The 24,140-nt window shown below is 40.3% G+C and overlaps 1 protein-coding gene across 1 annotated transcript; it reads right to left on the reverse strand.

Moving 5' to 3' along the window:
- Nucleotides 1-758: 758 nt before the first annotated feature.
- Nucleotides 759-23,698, reverse strand: rasgef1b (RasGEF domain family member 1B). The gene is made up of 14 exons (XM_015373627.1): nt 23,419-23,698; nt 17,177-17,359; nt 16,831-16,953; nt 16,601-16,738; nt 12,351-12,566; nt 11,785-11,859; nt 10,840-10,935; nt 10,422-10,524; nt 9,052-9,131; nt 7,398-7,493; nt 4,860-4,955; nt 4,301-4,424; nt 3,385-3,457; nt 759-1,944 (listed from the first exon to the last, which is right to left on the reverse strand). Exons 2-14 carry the CDS (start codon nt 17,351-17,353, stop codon nt 1,920-1,922), a joined length of 1,422 nt encoding a protein of 473 aa, XP_015229113.1. The 5' UTR covers nt 17,354-17,359; nt 23,419-23,698; the 3' UTR covers nt 759-1,919.
- Between the last annotated feature and the right edge of the window lie 442 nt (nt 23,699-24,140).

Below are 24,140 nucleotides of genomic sequence, written 5' to 3' on the forward strand. Positions count from 1 at the left end.
TTATTGTTATAGTTGTTCTAGTTATCTGAGATTAATCTCAGCTAAGATCACCAGACCTCCCCTTTTCAGGCCTGTTTCATTAGTTCTCACCAGCTACTAACTTTTGGATCCACACTGAGACTTCTACCCTGGAAAAAAAATACAATTTATAATCACAACTCTCGTAGAATTTGTACAAAAATGATCTTAACCAACTAATGACCATGACCCAGTGCCCCTAGAAGTCCCAGTCCATGGTTCTCAAATGGGAAAAATTGGCTCATCTTCTTCAGGTCAGAGGAGAGTGTAGGAGTTCAGATATCTTTGGCTCCTGTTCACATTTGATGAGAGAATGAAGCAGGAGATCGACAAATAGTTTCGGTGCGTCAGCCGCTATAATGCATAGGCTGACATTTAATGTAATGATGTAATTCAAATTTTTTTTATATTTTACACTTGGTTATTTTTTTATATTAGATCTTGCAAATGAGGAGTTTTGTGTCAGCAGTTATTGATTTAAGAGGTTAAGGAATTTTGCAGCTTTCTCAATCATTCCACTCTGCATGAGTGCTGCTTATAGATCACAGCATGATGGTGCCACCACTATGCTTGGCGATAGGTTCAATGTTCTTATGTTTGAAAGCCACTGCTTGCTTCCCTCAGGTATGCTTGGAGTCATTGCAGCCAAATACTTTAATCTTTTACAATTCTAGCAAAAGTATCCTGTATCATAAATTACAACAAAATGTTTAAACACATCAATTAGAGCCGTTTGATGAGACAAAACTATTTATTAACTTTCTCGTTTTAACACAACTAAATCAATTATAAACGGTTTCTCTATTCCGTTTCAGTGGCACAAATACAAATAGATCATTAACACAGGGAGGGAGTGAGAAAGAGACACAGACACAAATAATATATAAAAAAAAAAAAAAAACAAGATTCTGTGTGAAAACCGTCAAGGCAAAGCAGACATCAGTCAAAAAACTCATTTAACTTCATCTTCTGACCTGGTGCCTTGAAAAGATAACATTATCAAGAAATTCTGAGGGCTAAGCATGATATGAATCTAGTACAAAATTAAATAACAAAATGAAAACACAACATGACAGCACACATTTATAAATAAAACAAATATTTAATACATTTTCAAACACACAAATTTTTTTCTGCACCGACCACCAGGGGGCAGCATGTAACCTCAGCAGCAGAGAGTTGCTTTCGAACAGCAATCCTCTAACAAATAAATCCACACCACCAGTCAGCCAAGATTTAAATAAGTGTTGTTTTCTACTTTAAAATGTTCTCATAAGTGTAAAACAAACAAAAAACAAAAAAGAAGCTTTTCTGAAATACAGCCAGTGCATTTTTAAACACACATCACAACCAGACTGTTTGACTTACTAATCAGAAGTTATGGAATGAGAAAAGAAGGGAAAATGAACAGCAGAAATAATGCTGTCCTATGGAGCTACAGTGTTAAGGTTTGGCTTCTCCATACAGAGAATGCTGGCATTAGGAACAGGAAGGTATGTAGCATATCTGCCATGTGAGCTGACCAGCAGCTAACACAATAATAAAAGTATTAAATCATCAGGGGTTGCAACATGCCCCTGAAACCTTTGCACAGAGAAAGATCAACCTTCTTTGTTACCTCTAAGGTCCGTAGTGTGTCTTTAACATAACGACTAAAAAGTCATACAAAGAGATGGAAAACAGCTGTCTTAAAATATACAGCATGGTGGGCAGAGGGGCTGGAGGGCAGGGTGGGGAATCACAGCTCAGTGCTGGGGAGTGGGACATTCAGAGTCCTCCACAGCTTGAGGAGAGATTGTCGTTTCCCTTCTGAGATCGGGATACTTTGCTTGGACAACAGCAGTGCTGACATGGTGCCTTCTGCCTGTTGAGTTTTCCTCCTTTCCGGGATTTCTTCAGCCTTAAACTCTGCTCAGCAAAGTGGATCTGCAGAGGAAACACAGAGAGACACATAAGTACAGAAAGGTGAGGATATGACTGGATAGATGCCCTTGGAGGCATCTACAGCAGGATGTCTTGACATATTCAAAATTTTGAGTCAGAGAAATGAGTCACAACGGTCATGTGTGGGCAGACAGATTGGACGGGCCTAGCTGTGATGAGCAGATACCATCCACCCAGAGCAGCATGTCCTGCTGGCACAGCTTATATTGGAGGGAAGTGACAGATTGGTGTTGAAGTGGAGGCAGAGCCTTTAGCAATGCAATTCATCACCAAATGTGACGTACGTGAAGGAATGAGTGGATCTCCCTGTCAGGTTTATCCCAATCCTTTGGGTAAAAACACGACCACCTATGACGCCTGACACAATCTATGACTCTATATGTCTGATTAGGCTCATGCTGAAACACAAATTGGGAAAAGAGCTTCTCCATCTTCTGCTACTTCCCCTCTTTAAATATATCTTTTCTAAGATGTTTCACATGTCATCAATTCTGCATCAAAAGAAGCCTGCAGAACATTGTAGATTCGCTATGTCCATAATGAAAACAGGATACATTGTTATTATATTTTAGGTTTAAATTGATGTTATAATAAAAGCATATGTTTCAATCTGACTATATACTAATTATTATATTTTGTATTCTACATTAGGGGTAATATTCAAGTGCATTCATTAGTTTTCTATAGTAAATTCACTACATAATCTCAAGCTTCTTTTAATTGACTACCATCAATTCTAAAACTGTATTTTTGTTTTCTGGCCACTAGAGGGCAGAGAGGCCTCACAGACGTCCTCTTCTAATAAGTGAATGAATATTAAAACTTATAGGTCCACTTTACCAAAGGGGAGCTCATTTAAAACTCTTACAGGCAATATTAGTGTTTATAATATATGTGTTAAATTCTAAAATGTATTTTGGTTTCATCTGACATCTAAGGTAAATATCTGACCTACTCATTTAAGAAGCAGATGATTTGTATTGCAGTAAGAGGTACTTTGATATTTTTGCAATAAATTTGGTTATGTTAAACCTATAATTTTTTTAGCTACAGACAAAAAGTGTAAATATATAGAACTAAGCTGTGAAATCTCAAATGCACAACTAAAAGAATAAAAACTGCATCCAAAAAAGTGAAGCACTCAGACGTGAAAATAACATTTTGTTTTCTAAACTGATCTGGAGGATTCCCATCAGCTGATTATCCTCCGCACCTGTAAAAGCACCACAGCCGGGGCGAAGCTGTGTGTGGTGTTTATCAAACAGAGTGAGAGATCAGGCTCCTGTCATGACCTACATCCCTGTGGTCATTCCTGGGGGCAGGGGATTCTGTTCGCTGTGATTGAAAGGTCTCAAATCCCTTCAGGGTGAAAGAGCGTTCAGAGCGGGAGATGAAGAGGAGGAGGGAGGGGGTCTTACACACCTAAGAGACTTCCATCTGTCCTTCTCCATGTTGTTTTCAGGACCTTCGCTTTCGTACGATGCCAGATAAAGAGCTGCGGAAAAATCAGAGAAAATTTTATTAATAAGGAGACACCATCTATGAGTCAGTTACCAAGGAAACAAGACATGACTAAGGCAGCTAAAGCCTATAATTTTATCTTAAATTTACTCTTGGAAAATCCAAGATATAAAACATCAAATTCAAGCCCAGCGAGGTTCTTTGATTTTAATGGAGAGGCCTTTTTTAATATGTGATAATCAACACTTTTATGACTAATCGTATGTTTGTGGCCTTTGGTAGACTACAAACATGATAAAAGTCGTTCCTGTAGGTGTTCTCTCATTATATCTATGCCGCCTTTGCATGATAGAACCAGTATCAGCTGGGATGGCGCCATTCAGGGCTGCACAATATTAGAAAATCATGCAACAATGATACAATTGGTAAATATGTTCATATCAGTGGAGATAAATGCACATTTTCCCTTGGGAAGATGGGATGAGAAGATGGGGCTTTTCCATTTCAACATTTTTTTTTTTCACAAACCAGAAAAAGATGGAGGAGATCATTCATACAATTTTAAAATAGCTGCTTTGATCACTTTATATCAGCTAAGTTTTACAACTTCAAGCTAAAAGTTTTTATTGTAATCAGACCTAAACTTCTTCAAGTATGGGTTAGAAACTAGGACAAGTCTTCCCTGTTTACTATGGCTAAAATTCCTCTTATTAAAAAAGTTATAGAATCGTTACTTATCTTAAACACAAGATCATAGACTAAATAATTTTTTCCCAAAGAATTATGTTGCATCATTTATTTTTAATGAAAGCAGCTGAGAACATAAGAAAGAGAGAAAAACAAACATTTCCCATAAGTCATTCAAAGATCAGCTCACCATCTTCTGTAAACACGGGAGCGGTCAGCAGGTGCTGCAGGATCTTGCGGTCTTTCTCAAATGGACACTCCACTTGCTTCCATGTCATGAATTCACTCACTTGTTTGGCAAGTTCCCAGAATTTCTGGAACAAATTCATAATAAAAATAAACATCATTCAGAAGAAATTACTATTAAAACTGCCAACACCCATTTTCTGCTTTTAATAGGCCTTGCGGTGAAAAATAACTACAATATGAAAAAAATAGCTGAAGGACAGAAAAAAGCCTGAGCAAAGTTTCCCAGAGAGGTGTGAAAGCTTAAAATAGCCAGGAGACCAAATGTGAGTGGAAACAGCATTTGGTCACTATTATATTTCATGGAAACATTTCAAGCCCTAGTTCCTAGTAATCTAATGTATTTTTTAGGGAAGTTGTGGTAAATAACAGTCACTAGTTGCCATGTGTTGTAAATACTTCAGCGCTTTGTGACATTAAAAGTCAGTGTCGAAATCCGTCGCTGGGGAAACCACCGTTGTTGTTATTTTAGCTTTTCAGGGGAAATTCAAAATTTAGCTTACTTCAAAGTTGATGAGGCCGTTCTGCAGGCGGTTGGCACATCCCTCATTGAGAAAGTAGATGTCTTTAATAAGCAGGCTGAAGAAAGGGATGACAATCTAAAGACAAAAAGAAGCAGAGGAAAGGGAATTTCATTTCACAGTTTAGATGATGAAATATAATTTTTTTGATTGTAGGTGTGAGCACTATAACGCTGCAAAAATAATCTGAAAAGAAGTCAAAATTTCTTAAAACAAGCATTTTACCCATAATTTGAGTGAGTGCATTAATTATTATTAATGGAATTAGTATTTTTACTCTTAAAATCAGATAATTAGATATAGTGCACTTTAAATGAGAAAATGCATCTTGTTTTTCTTGCTTTAAATGTAAATATCTTATTCCATAGGTAAAGTGTCTCACCTGCGTAATTAAAAACCATATATTGTAAGAACAATGTATTTACTTAGATTTACAATTTTTTCCAGCGTATTCTTATATATATGAATAGCCTAAAATATGAGTGATGCTTAAATGCATCTGCAGAAAGATGCTGACCTAAAAAAACCTCAGTCTGTCACCTCCTTCTCTTCTATCTCCCAGCCCCCAAACATCAAACATTTATGAAGGGGGACGCTTTTAGGAGAGCAGCAGCAGTTGGCCCAACGCTCCATCAAAGGCAATTTGTGTTGACTTTCCAGTGTATTACATGCTAAAAAATCATCCAATCATATGTAACATCTAAATCCACCACACCCTCCTTTGGTTTTAGATTCCCTTCATAGTCGTGCAGATTCGTCTCCTTCTCAGTCTGCCGTTCAGCTGACTTAATTTGTAAGCTTGTTTTGGAGAAAATTTAGGAGCAGCTGACTGATACGGAGCGCTGAGGTCACCAATTCAGAGCAGACTGTTCGGCAAGTGGTCAGCAGGGGTTAGATGCTGTTTACAAGGACATTTTTAGGAGAGTCAGGTGTGTTCAAGCTTCCTTGCACATCATGTAAACATGCTAGATTTTCCAGAGTCATGTGTCTGTGTTATTTGTGCTTTACATTCATTTTAAGACATTAAATTCAAAGGTTTAAAATTCGACAATGGGCAGCCTTTAAATACATAATCTGAAAAATATATATTTTTTTTTTAATCTTAAAGGAAAGAAGCAAAAAGTGAAGGTTAGGAAGTAATCAAAGGACACAAGTTAAGGAGAGGCAGCAAGAAGATGAGAAGGATACAAGGCAGAAGAAGGTAGAGGCAAGGATGCATTTTTTGTCTTGTCTCTAACGGTAGGGTGCATGTGTTAGAGGTATGTATGGGCATGTGTGGGTGGAGCTATAAGTGGGTGTTGGCATTTGTCTGGAGCTGAATGATTGTATAATGAATATCACCTGGATCTGCTCAGGGGCTGTTTGTTTGTTTTAATACAGAGAGAGCCTAAGGCAGGGTGCCAATATTTCTGTTGACCACAACTTTAAAGCTAATTAAGTCTGCAAGTCTAAAAATCCCTAACTGCAGTAAAGCTTTACGTTTCCTCCTTGGATTTAGCGCGTCGAACAGATCCCTGCTCTCCTCTCCGTGACTAATTTTTTTCACTAATATTAGTTCATTTTTAAATTCAAGCATTGCAGTTTTCCAGATTATTCTTTTGTCATGTATATGAAGTTAATAATCGGAATTAGAAGCAGATCATGTGGTTCTGGAATATTGTCCACATTCCTTTCAGTGAAATGTCACAGAGGGCTGTTGCTAAACAACCAAACATCAGATACACCAAGTCTGTTTCAGATTTGAAGTTTGGCAGTTTTGTTGAAATGTTGTCCAAAGCAAACCAGTCAGCATTGAGTCCCAGTCCTAAAACAGGAGGTCACCAGCAGGAACATACCAGACTACTGGGAACTTTCCATTTCATGACCTCGGCCTCTCATGCTGGAATGTTTGGATATCTTGGCTCCAAAATAACTCTGGGAGCCAAATGAATATTGACAGAACACTCTGTCTCAGTTAATAAAATGTTCGTGAGAGGAAGCTCGTAGGAGGAGGAGGGAACCCTCGGAGAACACTATGTGATCTGGCAGGCGGCCCTGTTCGAAGGGACCCTCCTCTTGTGACTCGGTCACTGTGTCCACCCAGAGCTCAGCTGTTATGCAATGTCCTGATTTCAGTGCGAATCGTCTGGAGATGCTGCTGATGGCGTAAACAAGGCGGAGAACGGGGTGCGCAGATGGTAACGAGACACAACAAGACATTTGTTTTTCCCCTCCTTCCTTCAGCATCAACGGTTTCCCTAAAGCATGACATCCCCCTTCTTTACATAACAACCATCAGCTTAAAGCGCCCCTGCTGCAACAGCACTTTCTGTGGTTTGAAGGAGACACAAATCTCCTGATTACTCATTGAGGTCGTCTCAGACAGATGTATGAAATCTAAACACTAAGTCTTCAGCGAAGACTTTCAAACATTCAGGGTGAGTGAGTCTGAATGAAAAGAAACACATTTTTTGCTGTGATCTTCCACAGACAGATATAAACTCAGGATTTATACCAGATCTGGTCCGGTTGAGGCCTCACCTTCTCTCTGGTACTGTTAGCTGTGATGGATCTCTGTGTGGCTCCTCTCAGTGCTGTTCTGTAGTTGTAGAAATTGCTTGAAGGATCCATCTGATGCTATATGGAGGTAAACAGTCAATGTTAATTATCCAGTGAAGGTTAGAGCATAGAGTGGGCAAACTTCTAATATAGATGGAAACAGTGTTTGAAAGTTTGATGTTAGTGCCCATAACATGTTAGATGTAGATCTGACTCTATGTTCAATGCAGGGCAGGATTTTATTTTATTTTTTGTACTACTTATTTAAAGGGAAAGTAACTTCTGGTGCCCAGCTGCTTTGCTAAAACTAAGTCAACGATAGTGGGTCCTAATCAAGACCTCTAATGTGAGGCCAGATCTCCTTGGTACCCATCCAACGTTAATACAATACATATGTTGGCAACATCCATGTGCTGGATCACCCGCTTCCCAGCAGTCACGGGAAAATAAGAAACCCTCCATGCTAAAATGATATATGATGGCGTAAAGTAAGCATCACTGCAGCAAGCTCTGTTAGAAAGTTCAGGATTTATCTCCACCAGTCCCTGATGAATCAAGCAGGAAGGTAAAGATGTTTTAAGGGGGAATGTGACTGAAGAATGAAAGCTGATCATCTCCATTGAGACGTAAATGAAAAAAACAACAGAGGTATTTGAAAAGCTTTCGAGCAGATTCATCGTTTATTTCTCAGATCTTTCATTTCAAATGTGCAGACTGACTGACAGCAGGTGGTTTTTTTCAGCTTTCCCTGAAGTTCCTGAGCTTTCCAAGACGTATCAGAGAGCTGAGTGATCTGCATCTGCCTTCCACATCTGGGGCATCAAATTCCCCCACCCGTGTGGGTTTTTTGTTACTGGTAACAAAAATGTAAGATGATAAAGTAGGGGATTTTAAAAAAACTTGAATTAATTGCAGTTGAAACATTTTAAAATAATACAACTGATCTTCAATTTAGGCTTCTGTTTTTCTATAACTGCCGTTGCAGTTTTGATGCATTCTGAAATGATGAGTTTTTATTAAAAACAGGAACATAACACACCTCTACAGTGAATATAACCAAAGCTTTGACTTATGTAACCAATAACCAAAGACTTTGATTCAAAAACACTGATTTAAGCTCATGTGCGCCCTTTTAGCTGTTCCGTTATTCATGGGTCAACACATTCCCCTTACTGACTCAACGACGATTTGAACCTAGTTCCTCCTTTCAAAAGACTCAAAGTTACCCCACAAAACCACAAAGAGAAAAATAAGACCTCTAAGAAAATAAGACCTCGATTCCAAATATATTTGAGAAAATGTTTTCTGCATAGATATTATGACTTTATGATATTATATTCAGAAAGTAAAAGAAAATCTGTTGGTAGCAAGTTGCTGCTTTGGCAGCTCGCCTACAGCCAATAAATGCAACAGGAGCCTTTCAGTCTGTTGAGTATCTGCTTTTCCAAAAATACAAGGGAAAAGAAGAGGCAGATTTCTTTCAGCCAGCTGATGGGAGGAGTGCATCAATTTTCTGGGTTCATTATATTTTTTTTAAAGAAAGAGTATATTATCTGCTATAATCCAATTAAGATGGAGGTTTCTAATCTTTGTTGGGTCTCTGGGGGAAAAAAAAAAATCTTCCCCGCAGGCTCACCTCTAAGATGTCAAACTTGGCTGTCTTGATTTTGCTCCAGGTTTTCTTTAGGCGGGACACTGGACTCATGTTCATCCCAGCTGCAAGATGAGAACAAATACAAAAAGAAAACACATCACAATGAGTGATAAAGAAAAATTGCACATCTAAGCCAACAGAATTCCATTAACACATGGCATTTTCCCTTCTCCACCCTTCCTCCCCTCCCCTTGCAGTCATCTTTGCACACCCCCTCCTTTTTGCCGTCTTTATGTTGTTTCCTCCAATGCAGCGGGGCCACAGGGAACAATGGAGGTTAACGCATGCCTCGTTTCCCCTCCCAGCTCTCTGCTTCCCATATGCTAATCCCTCTGTATGTTTATTTGCATTGCAGGTGTGGGCATTGCATGGTTAGACAGAGCAGGAATGACCGCTCATGTTCAGAGAACGGAAATCTAAACCACTGAACCAATCTCTCCCTGAGCTCGGATGAAAAAGACAGCTAGGGTGTTACATCTTAAAAAACTGGAGGAAAGTGGGATCTGACCATGCCTTACCTATCCACAAACAAAGCCAACAGTGACAGGTGTTCTTTGTGATAAAAACAAACCCTTCATAGGTAAACTATTCTTCTTTGCCTACTGTCCTTTTGTTTTACCCTTCCATGAAGCAGCCCCTTGATTTCACAAAATCTGCACATATGTCTACTCTATAGGTAAATTAGGAGATATCTTTTTTTAGGATAGTAGTAACCTTTTGGATGCAGCACTACAGTAAAGCATAACCCAGACTGTTCCCTTGAGATGAGGCTGTTGTAGACAATTTTGCCTTTGGCACTCTCTCCCTCTCTCAGGGGAGACGAGGAAAGGACAGCTGGCACTCCAATATTCCCTTCTTTCCTCCACCCTCATCCCTCCCCTCCATTGTGTGCTGACTCTCTATCTGGTCAGCGCTAACCATCTGCTTTTGCCAGTTTGTTCTCAGTCCTCCTGTGATTCTGCCCCTTCCCCCTTTACTCTGGACACAAAGATCCCCAACTCTACTCCAGGCCTCAGGCCAGGGAGAGCAGCCAGATTTACTTCATTGGTGCAGCTTGGATGTTGGATCCCCCAGGGTAGTCAACGCATTGCCTGAGGAGATTCTAGACTAAGTGCTCTCAGACCACAGGAACCTTCAAAAGAGCTCCACAACAACATTTATACTGAGTCTTTTTCAGATCTGACAGGGAACCTTTTGGTAACTGGTTTAAGCTTTATAGATCTAAAATAAAACAAAATGTAATCAGTAACAGCTCCAAAGATTTGCCTGCATGAAAAGTTCTGGGAATGATTGCTTAAAACAGCCAAAGTGATTTTGACTGAGAGGAAAGAAAAAGAGGACCAAACACTCACAAATGATAGCCATGAGGGAGTTAAAGTTGCCGATGTTGTAGCACTCCCGCGCCACGTCGATGAAGAACTCCATGACTCGGGCTCGGTGCTTCTTTTTCACAGGCTGATTTAAAAACAAGGAACAGGATTATAATGGGAAATTTAAATCAAATTCAACTGCTTAGTTTGGTAATTTCCAATAAATATGTTTCCAAATGATTAATCTAAGCCTTTTAGAAACCAGCTTTGACAAAAAAAGGTTAGGTAAATGAAACCCCAAATTAAAGTACATATAGTTTAGTCATTTTTTTCAGAGAAACATTTCTGCCTAATATGCTAACAGTTAAACCAGGAATATGCAAGGATAACTAAAAAATAACAAAAGCTTCTAAAATGTTTTTATGTTTAATATCTAACAAAATAAACTCTTGTTACTCACCAAACAAATCTCTGTGGCCACCAGATAACTGAGTCTGTTGAACCAGTCGACGTAGGCCTCCAGGTTGCTAGCCTTCTTGCGATCACTGAAGCAGCTCTGCAACAACAATAACAGGTTTTCAATTAACAAGGCTGGTAACTGCAATGCCAAAATTGTCCAGATAGAAGTAGAGCTTATATTTGCATTTCACTCTTCCTCCCAGTCCATGCATCACTGAGCACACTAAATAAGCTCCAATCATCCTCAACTTCAACATGCCTTTGTCAGGACAATGGTCGTCCAAAGCGGCATTTACTTTCTTTGTGTGGATTCCTATTGATCTAATACCACACATTCCTTTGGCCTTACGCCACTCTCCCCCATGTAGTCTCTCTTGCCACCAGGCACATTTTTATATGCAACACACACACATGCATGGATGCTGTCATTTCTGTTTTTGAAGGGGCTTGTTTGGGGTATGAGACAGAGTGGCCAGAGGCACAATGGCAGCTCTAACCCCCTCTGCTTCCAAAAAAGGGTCTGTTGCCTAGCAGCCGAATGCCAGACAAGAGAGCCGCCACCCAAAACACACACCCCTTCCCAATATAAAACCCTTTTGCCACAGCGGTTGCTAAGAGATGAAATGCACATCTAATTCAGACACTTGGATGATTTGGATAAATAGTCAGTTAGGTGCGTCCGAGTGTGCGTGTGATTCTGCAGTGGATATTGGGTGCTGCTACAGTCTGGCAATCACCTGCCCTCACTCTGACCTGCACAGCAGACAGGAACCTTGTTGAGTAAACTTAACATCCGTCTGCAGACAGAGGCAGACCATTCCAACCCATAATAAAAAGAAAGATCCAAACTGCTACTAGGCATGCAGACAGGGAATGAAGATTGTGTAATCACTGTGTATTCTTTCTTATCTACTGGATTATTTTTAGAAAAGCAGGAAGGTGTTACCTTGTCATTTTCCAGAGGGTCTTTATGGACAAACGCCTGAACAAATTCCTCAGGTCCAATGTAGCTCAGTCTCTCCTAAAAGCAGAAATAGAAATATTACATCCTCCATTCTTTAGCTACAATGTCCCCTAGACTTTTAAAACTCTCATTTTTACCTAATAAATCCTGAATTGTGGAGGTCTGATTTGTTAACTGATACATCTCTGGTTAAACACCATTGTTAAAAATCTGTGCTCTAGCAACAAAAGCAGAACACTGATTTCTAACCGACGATACATCACAGTTCTACTTCCCTTTAATATGGTCAATATATCTGGCACTGCTCAGGTCTTGAGCTATCACTGGATTTAAGAGCTATCAGGGTTCCCGAATGTCCCTCTGAGGGATATTGATACATTTTTGTTTGACATGACAACTAAAAGTCATGGGACTCATGTTGTGTAAGAGAATAAAAAGGACCATTGGAACAAACATATCTAAGGAAGTTGATGTGGTTGACATCATGTCCTTGACATAGAGCCAACAGATCTAGATCCAAAGTAAACCCATAGAAAATGTGTGCGTACCAGCTCTATGTGTGTGAGCTGCTGGGCAACAGTAAAGGGGTCGTTGCAAATGGAGAGCAAGTCTCTTTGGACCGCTGCCTGCGATTTCGCCTTCAGAGCTGTTAGTCGCTCGGCCGCTGTGCCGTTGATCTTGACCAGTGCCTCCTCATACTGGCTGAGTACCGTCAACCTCCTGATCAGACCCTGGCTCATCTGGCCCACTGCCTTCTTGTACACCTGGTGGATAAAAGAGAAAGAAAATTAACGAGTGCTTGGTATCGGACATAGAAAATATGTCTGATTTCTTAAATAGGTCTGTTGTCTTTTGTTCGCAACGCAACAAGACATCAATTAAATAAATCAAGACATCAGTCTAGTAAATCAACATCCATTTACTAGACACTCTAAGTTTAAGAGGGGAAGAGCTTTTGGCTCAGTAGCAGCAGGGGTTGAGAGGTCAGCCTGTACGGAACATTTCCTTTGACTTAAAACAGACCACAGTTAGATCAATGTTTCCTTACAGTCAAAGCTCAGCCAACAAATTGCATAAGTTGTCCTTAGAGAGGAGAAATACACATGTGTTTAATTGTGTATAGATGGAGGTCTTTAACGTCCGGGGTTTAGAGTGTTGGAGTTTATTTATCCTTACTGGACTTTCTGCCAGTCAAGCCTTTAGAATCTGGGTTCTAACAGATCTGGAGGTGGAGGCAGTGAAGAACAGCCAGGATTCATATTCAAGTTAACTTAAAACTATTTTTTTTTTTTTTCGTGAACTGATGACAGTAAAGAAATCTTTTCTATCTGGCTTCTATATAAAAAAAAAAAAGCTTTGTAAAAGAAACGGTCCACTGCACACTTGGACAACAGTGAAGCATGCCACAAGTGAAAAACACTCCAGTGGCCACTTCAAAGTCAACCATCTGCTGTTGCTTCTGTCCCCAATCCAAACAGAGGACACGCTGGGTTTGGATAAATTTAGCTGCAGATCTCAGAGGCAACATGTTCTGCTTTTGCTGAAGAGAGGGAGTCCTTTGGTTTTACGATCGAGGGAGCATAGCAGGAGTTTGTTGTTTACCCCCCGCCCCCCCACCCCCCGATCGAGCCCTGGCAGCAATAGGAAGGGGGCAGAAGGCTGATCTGTGCCAGCCTTCATTACTGAGGGCATGTTTGTTTTGTTTTTTTATTGCATTTGGTAATCTTGGTTGAGTGGCATCATTTTCTTTAAGTATGTGTGAAACTTTTTTATCCTGGTTAAAGGGTAAACTTAGCATCACTGGGTACTTAATGCGATCTGAGCTGATTTCTTACTATTCTATGACCAATTTGGGAGTTTACTGAGCCTTATAGACATGCTTATCTGTACTAAATTAAAAATGCTCAAATTACCAACAATATGGGGTTGAACATCAACTATTTCGGACTATTTTACTATTTCAGACCTCATTTGAGTGATATACTTATAATGATATGCAAATTCGGAAAATCTAAAACTGATCATCATTGTTCCCCTATTAATTTACACATAAAACACAAAATAAAATAAAGAAAAAATAAAGATCCCAGAACTTGATTCCCTTCTCAGCTGCAGGTTCCTAATATATCCGACCAAATCCATAATGACAGTCTCACTAGTGATCAAGGTCCTGGTGTGTTCTCAGTGTGGTTTGGACACAGCTTTCTGCAGATGTTCAGAGCATCTATTCCAGACTCTGGTCTGTTTTCCCAGAGCTGTGGCTCAACAGAATCAGCTTGTTACTCTGCACAGCAGATCTGCTTGTGGTACCACACGTGTGCCTTGTTTTCCAAAGATGCGGTTAAAGACTCTGAAATGAAGATACGGCATTAGACCCACCTCTGTGAGAGAAAAGCTTCCATTTACTGTTTCCAAGAAATACCCTGAGGGCATCTTTACCAGCTGATTAACTAAGTCACGTTTTAATCTCTCCAACAGTTCATCACCTACAGATACGTGAACAAACAGTCACAAACTTTAGCTGAGGCGGTTTGTGTACCACCGGATTTCCCTGAAAACAAGCCTGTCCAAACGATGTTCTTGGTCACGCTGAGCAACTAGGAAGCCATGTGTTTGCATGATGCCTCCAGTGTTGACATCTTGTATATTTAGTGTTTATGTGTTCCTTTCTTTTTATTCAGACATCTACAGCCTTAGATGCTGCTAAGCAAACGTCCTTAGAACTTAACGCGTCCACAATCATTTTAGAAAATATTTTATTTTGCCAATTTGATTCAAAGCATTACCACAAAATGCCCCATGTCTTGTTTCACCCAGTTTAGAAATGACCATGAATGGAAATACTGGCAGAGCAGAGCTTCTCTGTTATCTAACAGCCTCTCTTTCCTTTCTTTGCCACCGAGCATGAAATCAGCTCATGGGAAAGTACCATGGAAACTCGCTGAAAATTGCCCTCTGTTTTTTTAAGCGCAGTAACAGAAAGCTTAATGCCAGCTTCCGTTAATATGAGATGAAAATCAATATATGTCTGCAGTAAATAAAAGTGAAACTGTGCCTGTCAGCGTGACGGTACAAGAGCACACATGTTCCAGTTAGCCAGGTTATTTCCAGGTGCAAGCTGGGGATGTCTCAGCTGGGAATGCATTGATCTTTTGATAAAGGTTTGACTTCAGCCTTTATTAGTAATGTCATTGAGGTCTGTCCTTATAGGTAAGGGTTTGCACGTTTGGATTATCTGCTCTCAAGTGGATAAGCCTTCTGTAAGGCGATGCACATCTTTAATAAGTCAAAGTTAAAAACCCAGAACTGCAGAGAAGGAGACGTAAAAAATAACTAGAAATGGTACTGTCAAAGCTCCATTGCTGAAATGAGGAGGACAAGGGGAAAATGATTACTTGACAAGATACTGGTTCAAGTGGCACCAGATTGACAGCAGATGCAGGATCCTTAAAGCTGAAACCACTGAGGGTTCCCACTAAAAGAAAAAAAATTAATAAAACTCTTCGAACAAAGAAAAATCTAAGTAAACTAATCAAAATACAATTTAAATTTAAAACCAGAAGCAAAACCTTATCTTTTATCCTTTCCACCAGCAACCTCTGCTAAATACCTGCTTTCTTATTGGCTGAAACAGGTCCCTATTCTAAATAATATACACCCATAGTGAGAAATGTGAAATGCTTGGGTTCAGTTTGCAAATGCCCCCCAAAAAATCTAATTATTTTGTTGTAAGCAGTCAAATTTATAAACTCCTTTGCAAATAATTCCTCTTTTGAACTAGAAAACTGTAACTAAATTAAAAAGAAGATTTCGTCATTATATTTTACCTGCCTGCTCATCTACATTAGTTCAATTCATCACCCTATCTTCATCTCAGCAAGATCTTCAGTCACAAACTATAGTGTGCCATGAGGAAATGTAAAGGAACTGAATCTTTACTAGGCTGGCTTTCTACATGTATTTAAGTCACACATTTTCCAAACTCCCCTTAAATCAGATAAATTACAACGGAAGAGGCACAGCTTGCCAACAGCTTTTGCACTTCTAACTGTTAAAATTACAGTCAGAGTAAATGTTGCACTTCATAAGATCATTCAGAGGGGTTTTGTTTTCTTTTCAGAGATCATAAACTGAGTAAAGCCCTCTTTGAAGGAGCCTTTTGATTCAGTTGACAAACTGCACCTTGTTTTCCTCATAAAATGTGATACGAATCTCTTACCTGAAAACCAAATCAGGATTTTTATCTGAACAGTGAAAGACTAAGACCTTATCTTACAGTACACACAGTTACTTTGATTTTGAGCTTCTGGTGCTAATTTAAGCCTATGCTTGCATTTCCATTCAAGGCAGATAAAGCATAAGCTGTTGCCTATAAACACAATTTATCTGCATGTAAATGACTGAAAGTGAAAGGTCATCAACTTGACCCAAAGATAACAGAGGATACGGACAAATACAGATCAGCTCTACCTTTATTCATGCAGCACAGCCGAGGCTCACTGTGCACTAAACCAGGACGAGTCAGCTCTTCTGCAGCTGAACAGGAGCGGAGCAGTCATAGAGAAGGCAAAGCCCACCTAGCTGATAAACAATAAGGCTTTTCTCTGCACACAGCCAGCATCAAAACCTGCTTTGTTGCCACTGATGGCCTGCTTTGCTTCCCACCGCTACTATATCTACAAAAGATCTACAGTGCCTGAAGCTTTGCTGGACAAGAACAGTTTTAATGAACGATATTATCCAAAAAACTGGGTTTTGCTGGTAGAAAATTAGGCAAATTTAAGGGAAGGGTACTGACCTCATCTCCGCTGGCAAGTCGGTGGGTCAGCTCCTTCAAGCTGCGCATCATTCGCTCATCCCTGAAGTCATATGGAAAAGTTTCTGTCCACTCTGTCAGCAACTGGAGAATCTTTGGAGTGATCTTTCTGAGCCTTAGCTGGAAATACAGAACAAACGGACAATGAATGAACACCAAATCAGCCAGTTGGAGTCGAGATTTAGTTTGGTAAATGTACAAATCCAACATACCTTATCTGCTTGAGGATCACTTAGTCTCTGCTGCTCGAAGCACAGGTGGTACACTTTGGACATGAGTTCATACGGGTGGATGAAGAGGCGAGAGCTGAGCAGGAAGGTGAAGATATACGTCCTCTGCAGAGGAAAGACAATGTAGAGAATATTCATAATCACGTATAAGACACCCGGTATGACAACAAAAACTTTTATGCAGCAAGAAAAACAGAGAAAATGAAAGTAGCTTTCATTAGCTAAACAGCATCTCATTACAGCAGCAATAAAAGAAAGTAAAAGCTTCTACTTTTTAACTTGAATCTAAAAGACTTTAAAACAACTAAAGCAGAACATGAGCACTCACGTCAGGATAATAGTCCACAGTTGGCACCAGGTGGTGAATGAGGGCCTCCAGGGAGCCGGACACCAGGTTGCTGCCATGATAATAGAGGCCGGGGTAGCCTTGCTCCTTGGTCTCGTACAAATTGTTGTTGTAGCCACCAGTGTTCAGCTGCCCCTTGAAAGGTGGTGTCTGCGGCATGTTGTCCTGTGGAGACAAAGAGACCAAACATCAGAACAAATGCTCCACTGCCTTTCCTGGCATAACCGCAGAGCAGCCAAGCAAACCAAAAATAACTCTAGACTGCATAAGGTTTGTTTAAGAAAACGGAGTAGCACATGTTCCCTAAACAAAACGTTTCCTCCCATGCATATTTTGGGCTTCGGTTTAGTCTAAATGGATAAACAGATGATATGCTAAAGAGATGAAATAAGAAAATGAGATATTTAAGAAGCACAGATCTATCTTGGTTTAAATCAGAGTTAACCCTGCTGTTGAAACCGGCTCAAACATTCTAAAGATGTTAAGTATTGAGGTTTTGGGTGGCTGAACTAATAACACTAGCTCCTATTAGGTTTGATGAAGCCTGAAATAACAGAAAAATGGCTCAACTCAGACTAGAGACTGAGAGTCATAAAAAAATGGTTAAGGAGATGATCCGAGCCACCAGAACAACTTTTTCTGGTCTCTTTGTGACTTATAACTGAGAGAAATGTATACAGTGCTCACTTGTGCCATGATCCAACTACTGAAAAAACAATTTCCCAAACCTAAGCTGTCTAGTGGATAAACAGGAACTCTTAACCCTGGAGGTAAGCTTTCTGTTTAAGCCCAACCTTGATCCGCAAAGTTGAAATATAGCTCTGCGATATTTCCTACCTGCAAACAGGACAATGTAACAGCTAACTATTAAACCATAAATGAAGCTCCATTAAAACACTGGAAAGCATACAGGCATCACGTTGACAGTGCAGCGAGATGTGTGGGAGCTCATGAGAGATTCTGGGCCAATCTGCAGCCCTGCAGGAGGTCTTGACTGTTGTTTCACCCTGAAATCATTGCGGTGTGATCACGCTGTCTGCTCAGTTCCTCTGCGGTCATGTGTGGTGTATGTGTACGTGACTCACAGCGAGGAGGAGTATTTGTGTGTGACTGTGGGTGGGTGGGTGAGTAGGTGGCTGTGTTACCAAAGGAGGCAGAGAAAATTGAAAAGCTACTGGAGCAAAACAAGGGTGTGCTTTCAGATTTAAAATCCTTGTGTTTTCCAGGCAATCACAATTTTGGTGCTACCTGTGAAAGCACAGGACTTACGAGGAAATGATGATGATGCTAAGGGATGTGTTTAAAATGAAAAGATGCTTGGTAATAATAGGTACACCTGCTAGTTTGGATAAAGCCATTTGAAGAACGTTTCAGCAGTTCTCTGGACTATTGTTAACAGATTGATTATGTTAAGGTGCTTTGTAGCAGACAATATTAGAGTTCTGGAGTCACCCTTTAATACCCAATCTGTTTGGAGAAAAGGGTCTTCCCAGCTGGGAGGATTTACATTTCATTCTGTCTTTAGGTGCATAATGTTGAACATCCATGTGGAAGAAGAGAAGATCTTTATTTTTAAATCTTAGAGCAAGGCCCTCTGCCACAGGTTTGAAATTAATAGATACATTGATTAGAGGAGTTCTTGGGGTTTTGTCTGTGTGGAAAAATCCAAAGATGTATCTATTGATACCAACACAGACCCAGTTTTTAGTAGTCAAGAGCGAGCTCACAAACAAACAAAGCTTTCAATTCAGCGGTCGATTAAGATTCAGATCTTCATTATTGGTCACGTTGGAAATTCAAGAGACTGAAATGTGTTTTTCCTGAGTTGCAGTTGAACCATAAGGAGTTTGCCTTTTGTGAAGGGGCTCAGAGTAGAATCTCTGCTCATCTACATGGAAAGGGTCACGGTGGATTGGTTGAAATGAGTTTGGCTACTGAGCTCAGAAGATGGGTGGATTGATAGATAGAGCTTGATCCAAGACCAAATTTGGAACAGTTGCAATGACTTAATACACACACCTTATGTGAAGCCTTTTGAGATTATGTCTTATTACCCTTTCTTTCCACAACAATCCGTCCAACAATCTCAACCCGGTACACCCTGACAAACCCACCCTTTCTTGACAATATGCCGCCCTGTGGCTGCCCGCCAAGTGTAAAAGCCTTTACAGCTGACACACTGCAGAGCTGCCAGGGATTGATTCAAGGATGCCAAGAGGAATAAAAACTGAAGCAGCCCACACACTGAGACAAGTAGTTCAAATAAATTCAGGGGGTTATTGTGCAGCCAAGCAGAAAAGGGTTAGCAAAACCTGGAGAAAAAGCCTGCTAAACATCAGCTCATCAAATCAGTTTCAGCTAATTCTCTTGAACAGGTAGATACCAGAACCTTCCTCCTTTATTCACTTTTTAACCTCACATAAAACATCTTTAATACTCTTCCTTATTCACACACATGCCGCTCTATTGTGCACATGTGCACAAACAGACCAGCGCCATTATTCAAGCAGACAACCGTGGCCATTTCCATGAGAATGGCGGGTGTTGAGGAGTCATAGCGCAGCGGCCTCGGCATCTGCCGCACCATGTGGCATCCCCTCAGAGACGAGGAGATCACGAGCCAGAAGGGTGGAAGAGGAGGGATATTCACACACAGAGTCAACAGTTGTGCGAACTTTGTTTACTCCCGGGAGGCCTTTGCTGACAATAACTTACATGTAGGGACACTTTTGCACTGAGCGGCAGCCAAGCATGATCACAGATGCCCAGGGCACACAAAGAAGACATGTAAAGAGAAAAGCATCAGTGGCAGGTGATTGAGCGCTGAGAACGTCACTATTTCTCTTTTCCCAGCTGCAATCTAAACACTAAGGTCCTTTGAAACACTGCAGGTGAGGAAACTGTTCATCACTCCCACTGACTGTTTAACTGCTTAATATATGGCAGTGTTTGCAGTATTGACTTTTCTCTGCTACGAACACCACTGATGGTAACTTTGCCCATCTTTAGGAGAGGATCTCCATTCCTGCTACCAACGAGCAGCAACCTTACTCACGAAGAAAAAAACATGGATGCTCCATGCAGAGACAGCTGAGGCCCTGTGATTTACACATGGCTTCCAGGTGCCGGCCCAGGCATAGCGTTGAGGGACCACATGTTGAGTCCTCAGTGCAGACAAAAACAAACTCAACGCTTCACTGTTGGTTCAGAGAAGCTGCGGCTGGGTGGTAGCTTAAGATAAACAAACACAACGCCACTAAAACAAGAGATGGTGTAAATCATTTAATTATCATTAGCCATCTGCCACAGACTGTTGAGGAAATTTGAAATGGATATAAAAACAGAAGTAATCCTACTTACTGAAATAGTTTAATTGCATAGTTCATATCAGGTTACCACGCATGTGCTTAATACATTGATGGTTTTCTAACATTTGCAGGGGAATTTATAGGAAAAAGGCTAAAATTTTAAATGTCTAAAATCAGACTTTTTTGTGATAAAATAATGTGACATTACCTGCAAAACTTTGTCTTTTTGGATGTGTTCAATTCCAAAGCCAAAGGGCTGTTTAGCAGTTAAAGCTCTAAGGTAATTTTGCCTCTGAAAATATGGGCAGGGCTGCACCCTGGAGGGACAATAACGGGAGTCTGGTGTCTAACTTGAGCCACAATAACAAGGTATCGTACAACCAGGTCAGGGTGCCTCATGTTCTGCCCCACCCCTGTTGTTAACAAACTCTTGTCATAAAAAATGCATCACCACTTCAGAGGCCTTTAAGACAACTCATGAGCAGATCGTTACCTTACCTTTAATAAGAAAAAGACTAAATCTTAGTTAAAAGTCTTATTTTTTCCTCTACAAAGCTGGATCCCATTACAGAGTAAAGGGGTCACAGCAGAAAACCTTGGTGAAAGAGGGAATCCTGAAGGGAAAATGATCAGAAACCTCCACTAAAAATAGATCCCTGGAGTTTGGCATTAGGAGAATGTGTTGGAGACACTTTGAGGGATCGTCTGTACATCAGCAACCCCCTCCCCACTCCACTGTGTAAACACTGACAGGCATGAGGAATCTCACTCATCTGTGGCCTGAGGAAATGAGGGAAAGATAGTGGAGGAAGCCACAGGGGAATAGCATCAACTCTGAAGGCGGCCTGAGGTCAGACTTACTTTAACCTACTTAATACGACCCAAAACACAAAATCTAACCATGAAACATCAAAAAGGCTGTCATTTAGTAACAAACGACTCTCTTCCTCCTTGTATGACATGAGCCATCCAGATGACTGCAACACAACAGTCTGTGAAGTTCAGCTGCTGATAGCTCATCCACCGTTTCCCCTCCTAATTTACACTAGTGATGGGTGCTGTAAGAGCAATAGGTTTTTTAAGTGTGGAGGAAATGTTTGCAGCTGATGCAACAAGCAAGAAAAATAGCAGCTTCCTTATAGCAATCTGTCACCTGGTATCATCAGTCCTCAGTAGGCTCATTAATCCCCCAGAAAACACAGAGAGACGCTGCTTCCACAGATTTAACCAGAACGGGCTGGGATTCTAATCTAGAGACGTCAAACATCAGAAATGTTTGGGTTTTTGGGGGGAGAATGAAATAACATTCAGAAACATAAGAAATGCAAAAGTTATGACACATTGTACGGATAGGAACCCCTTTTTGGTCTTTAGGAAACAAATTAATTGCTCATTTTTGTCTTTAGCCTAAACATAATTTTTTTTTAGCATCCGTTTTGAACAGCTTAATATTTTCTTGGATCTTAACCCTGATGACAAACATAAATCAATTTTTCTTAAGTAAAAGAGTAAATGTTATTGAAAGAGGAATTAATCTTTATGAACAACGTCATGTTTTATTTTCATGAGTCAAGGCAAATCTTATCTAAGAAAGGGAGCAAAATGCTTCTCAGGATTGCAAAAAGTCAGTCCCAAATTGGACCAATGCCTCATAACACACTGAAATCTTCTGCAAACATGTACAAGCTGGATCTCTTGGCTGAGTTCAGTGTGAAAAATGCTAAAACTTCTCATTTTGAGGCTATTACAAGCTTTTTAAGAAGATACCAGCGAAACCACACGTTTTCCCCAGCTGTACCATAATGTAGCACAGTGCTGCCCCCCCTCCACTTGTTGCTAAGCATTGGTGACAACTGGCTAGAAAAAGGTGACCCCCCATCCCCACCCCCACCCCACCCTGGCTTACAGGACACATAAATCTTGGCACTTGGGAAGATTTTTGTTTGCAAAAACTGAAAAAATATGGAGTAGAAACTATTAGAATCTGACCCATCTTCTTATACACTGGGGAAGCTAAAACCAGCAGGTAGGCTGGCTTTCTTTATTTTCTGTATTGAACAAAAACAAATAATATGAAATTTTATGCAATTCAACAAATTAATTGGTTGTAACTGTTTCATGGTTTTATAAGTTAAAAATTTTGTGAAAACCAGCAAACAGGACAAACAAGGACAAGAACTATATCAGATTCAAACAACATAGGAAACTATGTTGCCAAGCAAAACAATGACCCATTCAGGTGGTCCCAAAGCATTTGCACATATTCAGCCGATCAGAGTCCAACCAAATTACCAGTAAACGGATTAAACTTGTCAGCACATAGAGGGAAACCCCAATCCAGGCTCCTAATGCCGAGAAGCTCCACGGAAAGCCAAGGAGCACAAGGCAAAGGTACTGGAGAGGGATGCGGGATTAAGCCCACTGATCCCTCCACCTCTGCGGGGGATCATCAGGGAAGAGGGAATCCTCTTAACCACAAGGTAGAGAGGTTAAAATAAAGAGAAACTGACACGGATTTCAAACATTCATTTTTTTAAAAAACATTGAAAGTATTTAGAGAAGAGGATCATTTTGTGTAAATGTTAGGTTTAAACAGCTGAATGATTCTTCTAAATTTAAAAGTCAAACTGATGATTAAAGAGGTGCAATGTATAAAGAAAAGAAGCCCTAAAACATGAGTTCATTAAAAAAAAGAAAATTGCCTCAGGCGGATTAGGGTCTGGATATGGAGTGCGCTCCATCCAGCACCTGCGCGCACTTGGACGCGCTCCAAAACCAAACAACCACACTTAAACAACATTTATTCTCATTTTATATACACAGAGTGCATGCAAAACGAAATGTATTTATTTTGCACTGCAATAACCAGAACCAAACATTACAGCCAAGACATATAAAAAATAAAAACAATCTCACCTTAGCAAGCAGGAGCCGAGTAGATCTGAGCTTTTCTCTCTCCAGAAGTGACCAAAACAAATAGCCTTCAATTAACACTTTCACATATGAATAAACACGTTCAGTGCGCTCCTCTGTCTCAATGCAGCATCTTTCAGCTGTCAGTGCAGAAAATCAAATAAACTGGAATATTCCGGGTTTAAATCTGGTTTAAGGAGAGCTGAAAGTAATCCAGAAGCATCAAATAATAAAATCTCCGTCAGTTGCGCTTGTCAGCTGCCTTTTCTAACATCTGAGCTGGAGAAACAGCGCTCAGCCTCAAGACTTTAGTGTCACACATAGAGAAAGAGAGAGAGAGGCAGCCAATCAGAGAGCAGGACACTCCCCTCTCAAACTCCCCCATCCCACGCCTTCTCTGCCTCTTTCATTTCCCTCTCCCTTTCTCCATCACCCACACTGACGTTTTCTGCCTCCCTCTGAAGTTCCACTTCTTTATCCTTTCACTTTTATTTACAGGAACTTTTTAAGAGAGAGAAAAACATCCAGCCTCTGACCTGACAGGAACTTTACGGAGGGGAATTTTATAAAGCAACAATAAAACTAGTCATAATCTGCCCATGTGGTTCCCTGTTTGCTTTGTCAGGCTTCCAAATCTACTTTTGATGATGTCCTAAAAATTACAAATCGTTTTCCCCCAGGTGATTTTAATTTTGAAACCAATTACCAAAAATAATGACTTGGCT

This window comes from Cyprinodon variegatus, unplaced genomic scaffold (assembly GCF_000732505.1).
Source record: "Cyprinodon variegatus isolate N-32 unplaced genomic scaffold, C_variegatus-1.0 Scaffold89, whole genome shotgun sequence".
NCBI lineage: Eukaryota > Metazoa > Chordata > Actinopteri > Cyprinodontiformes > Cyprinodontidae > Cyprinodon > Cyprinodon variegatus.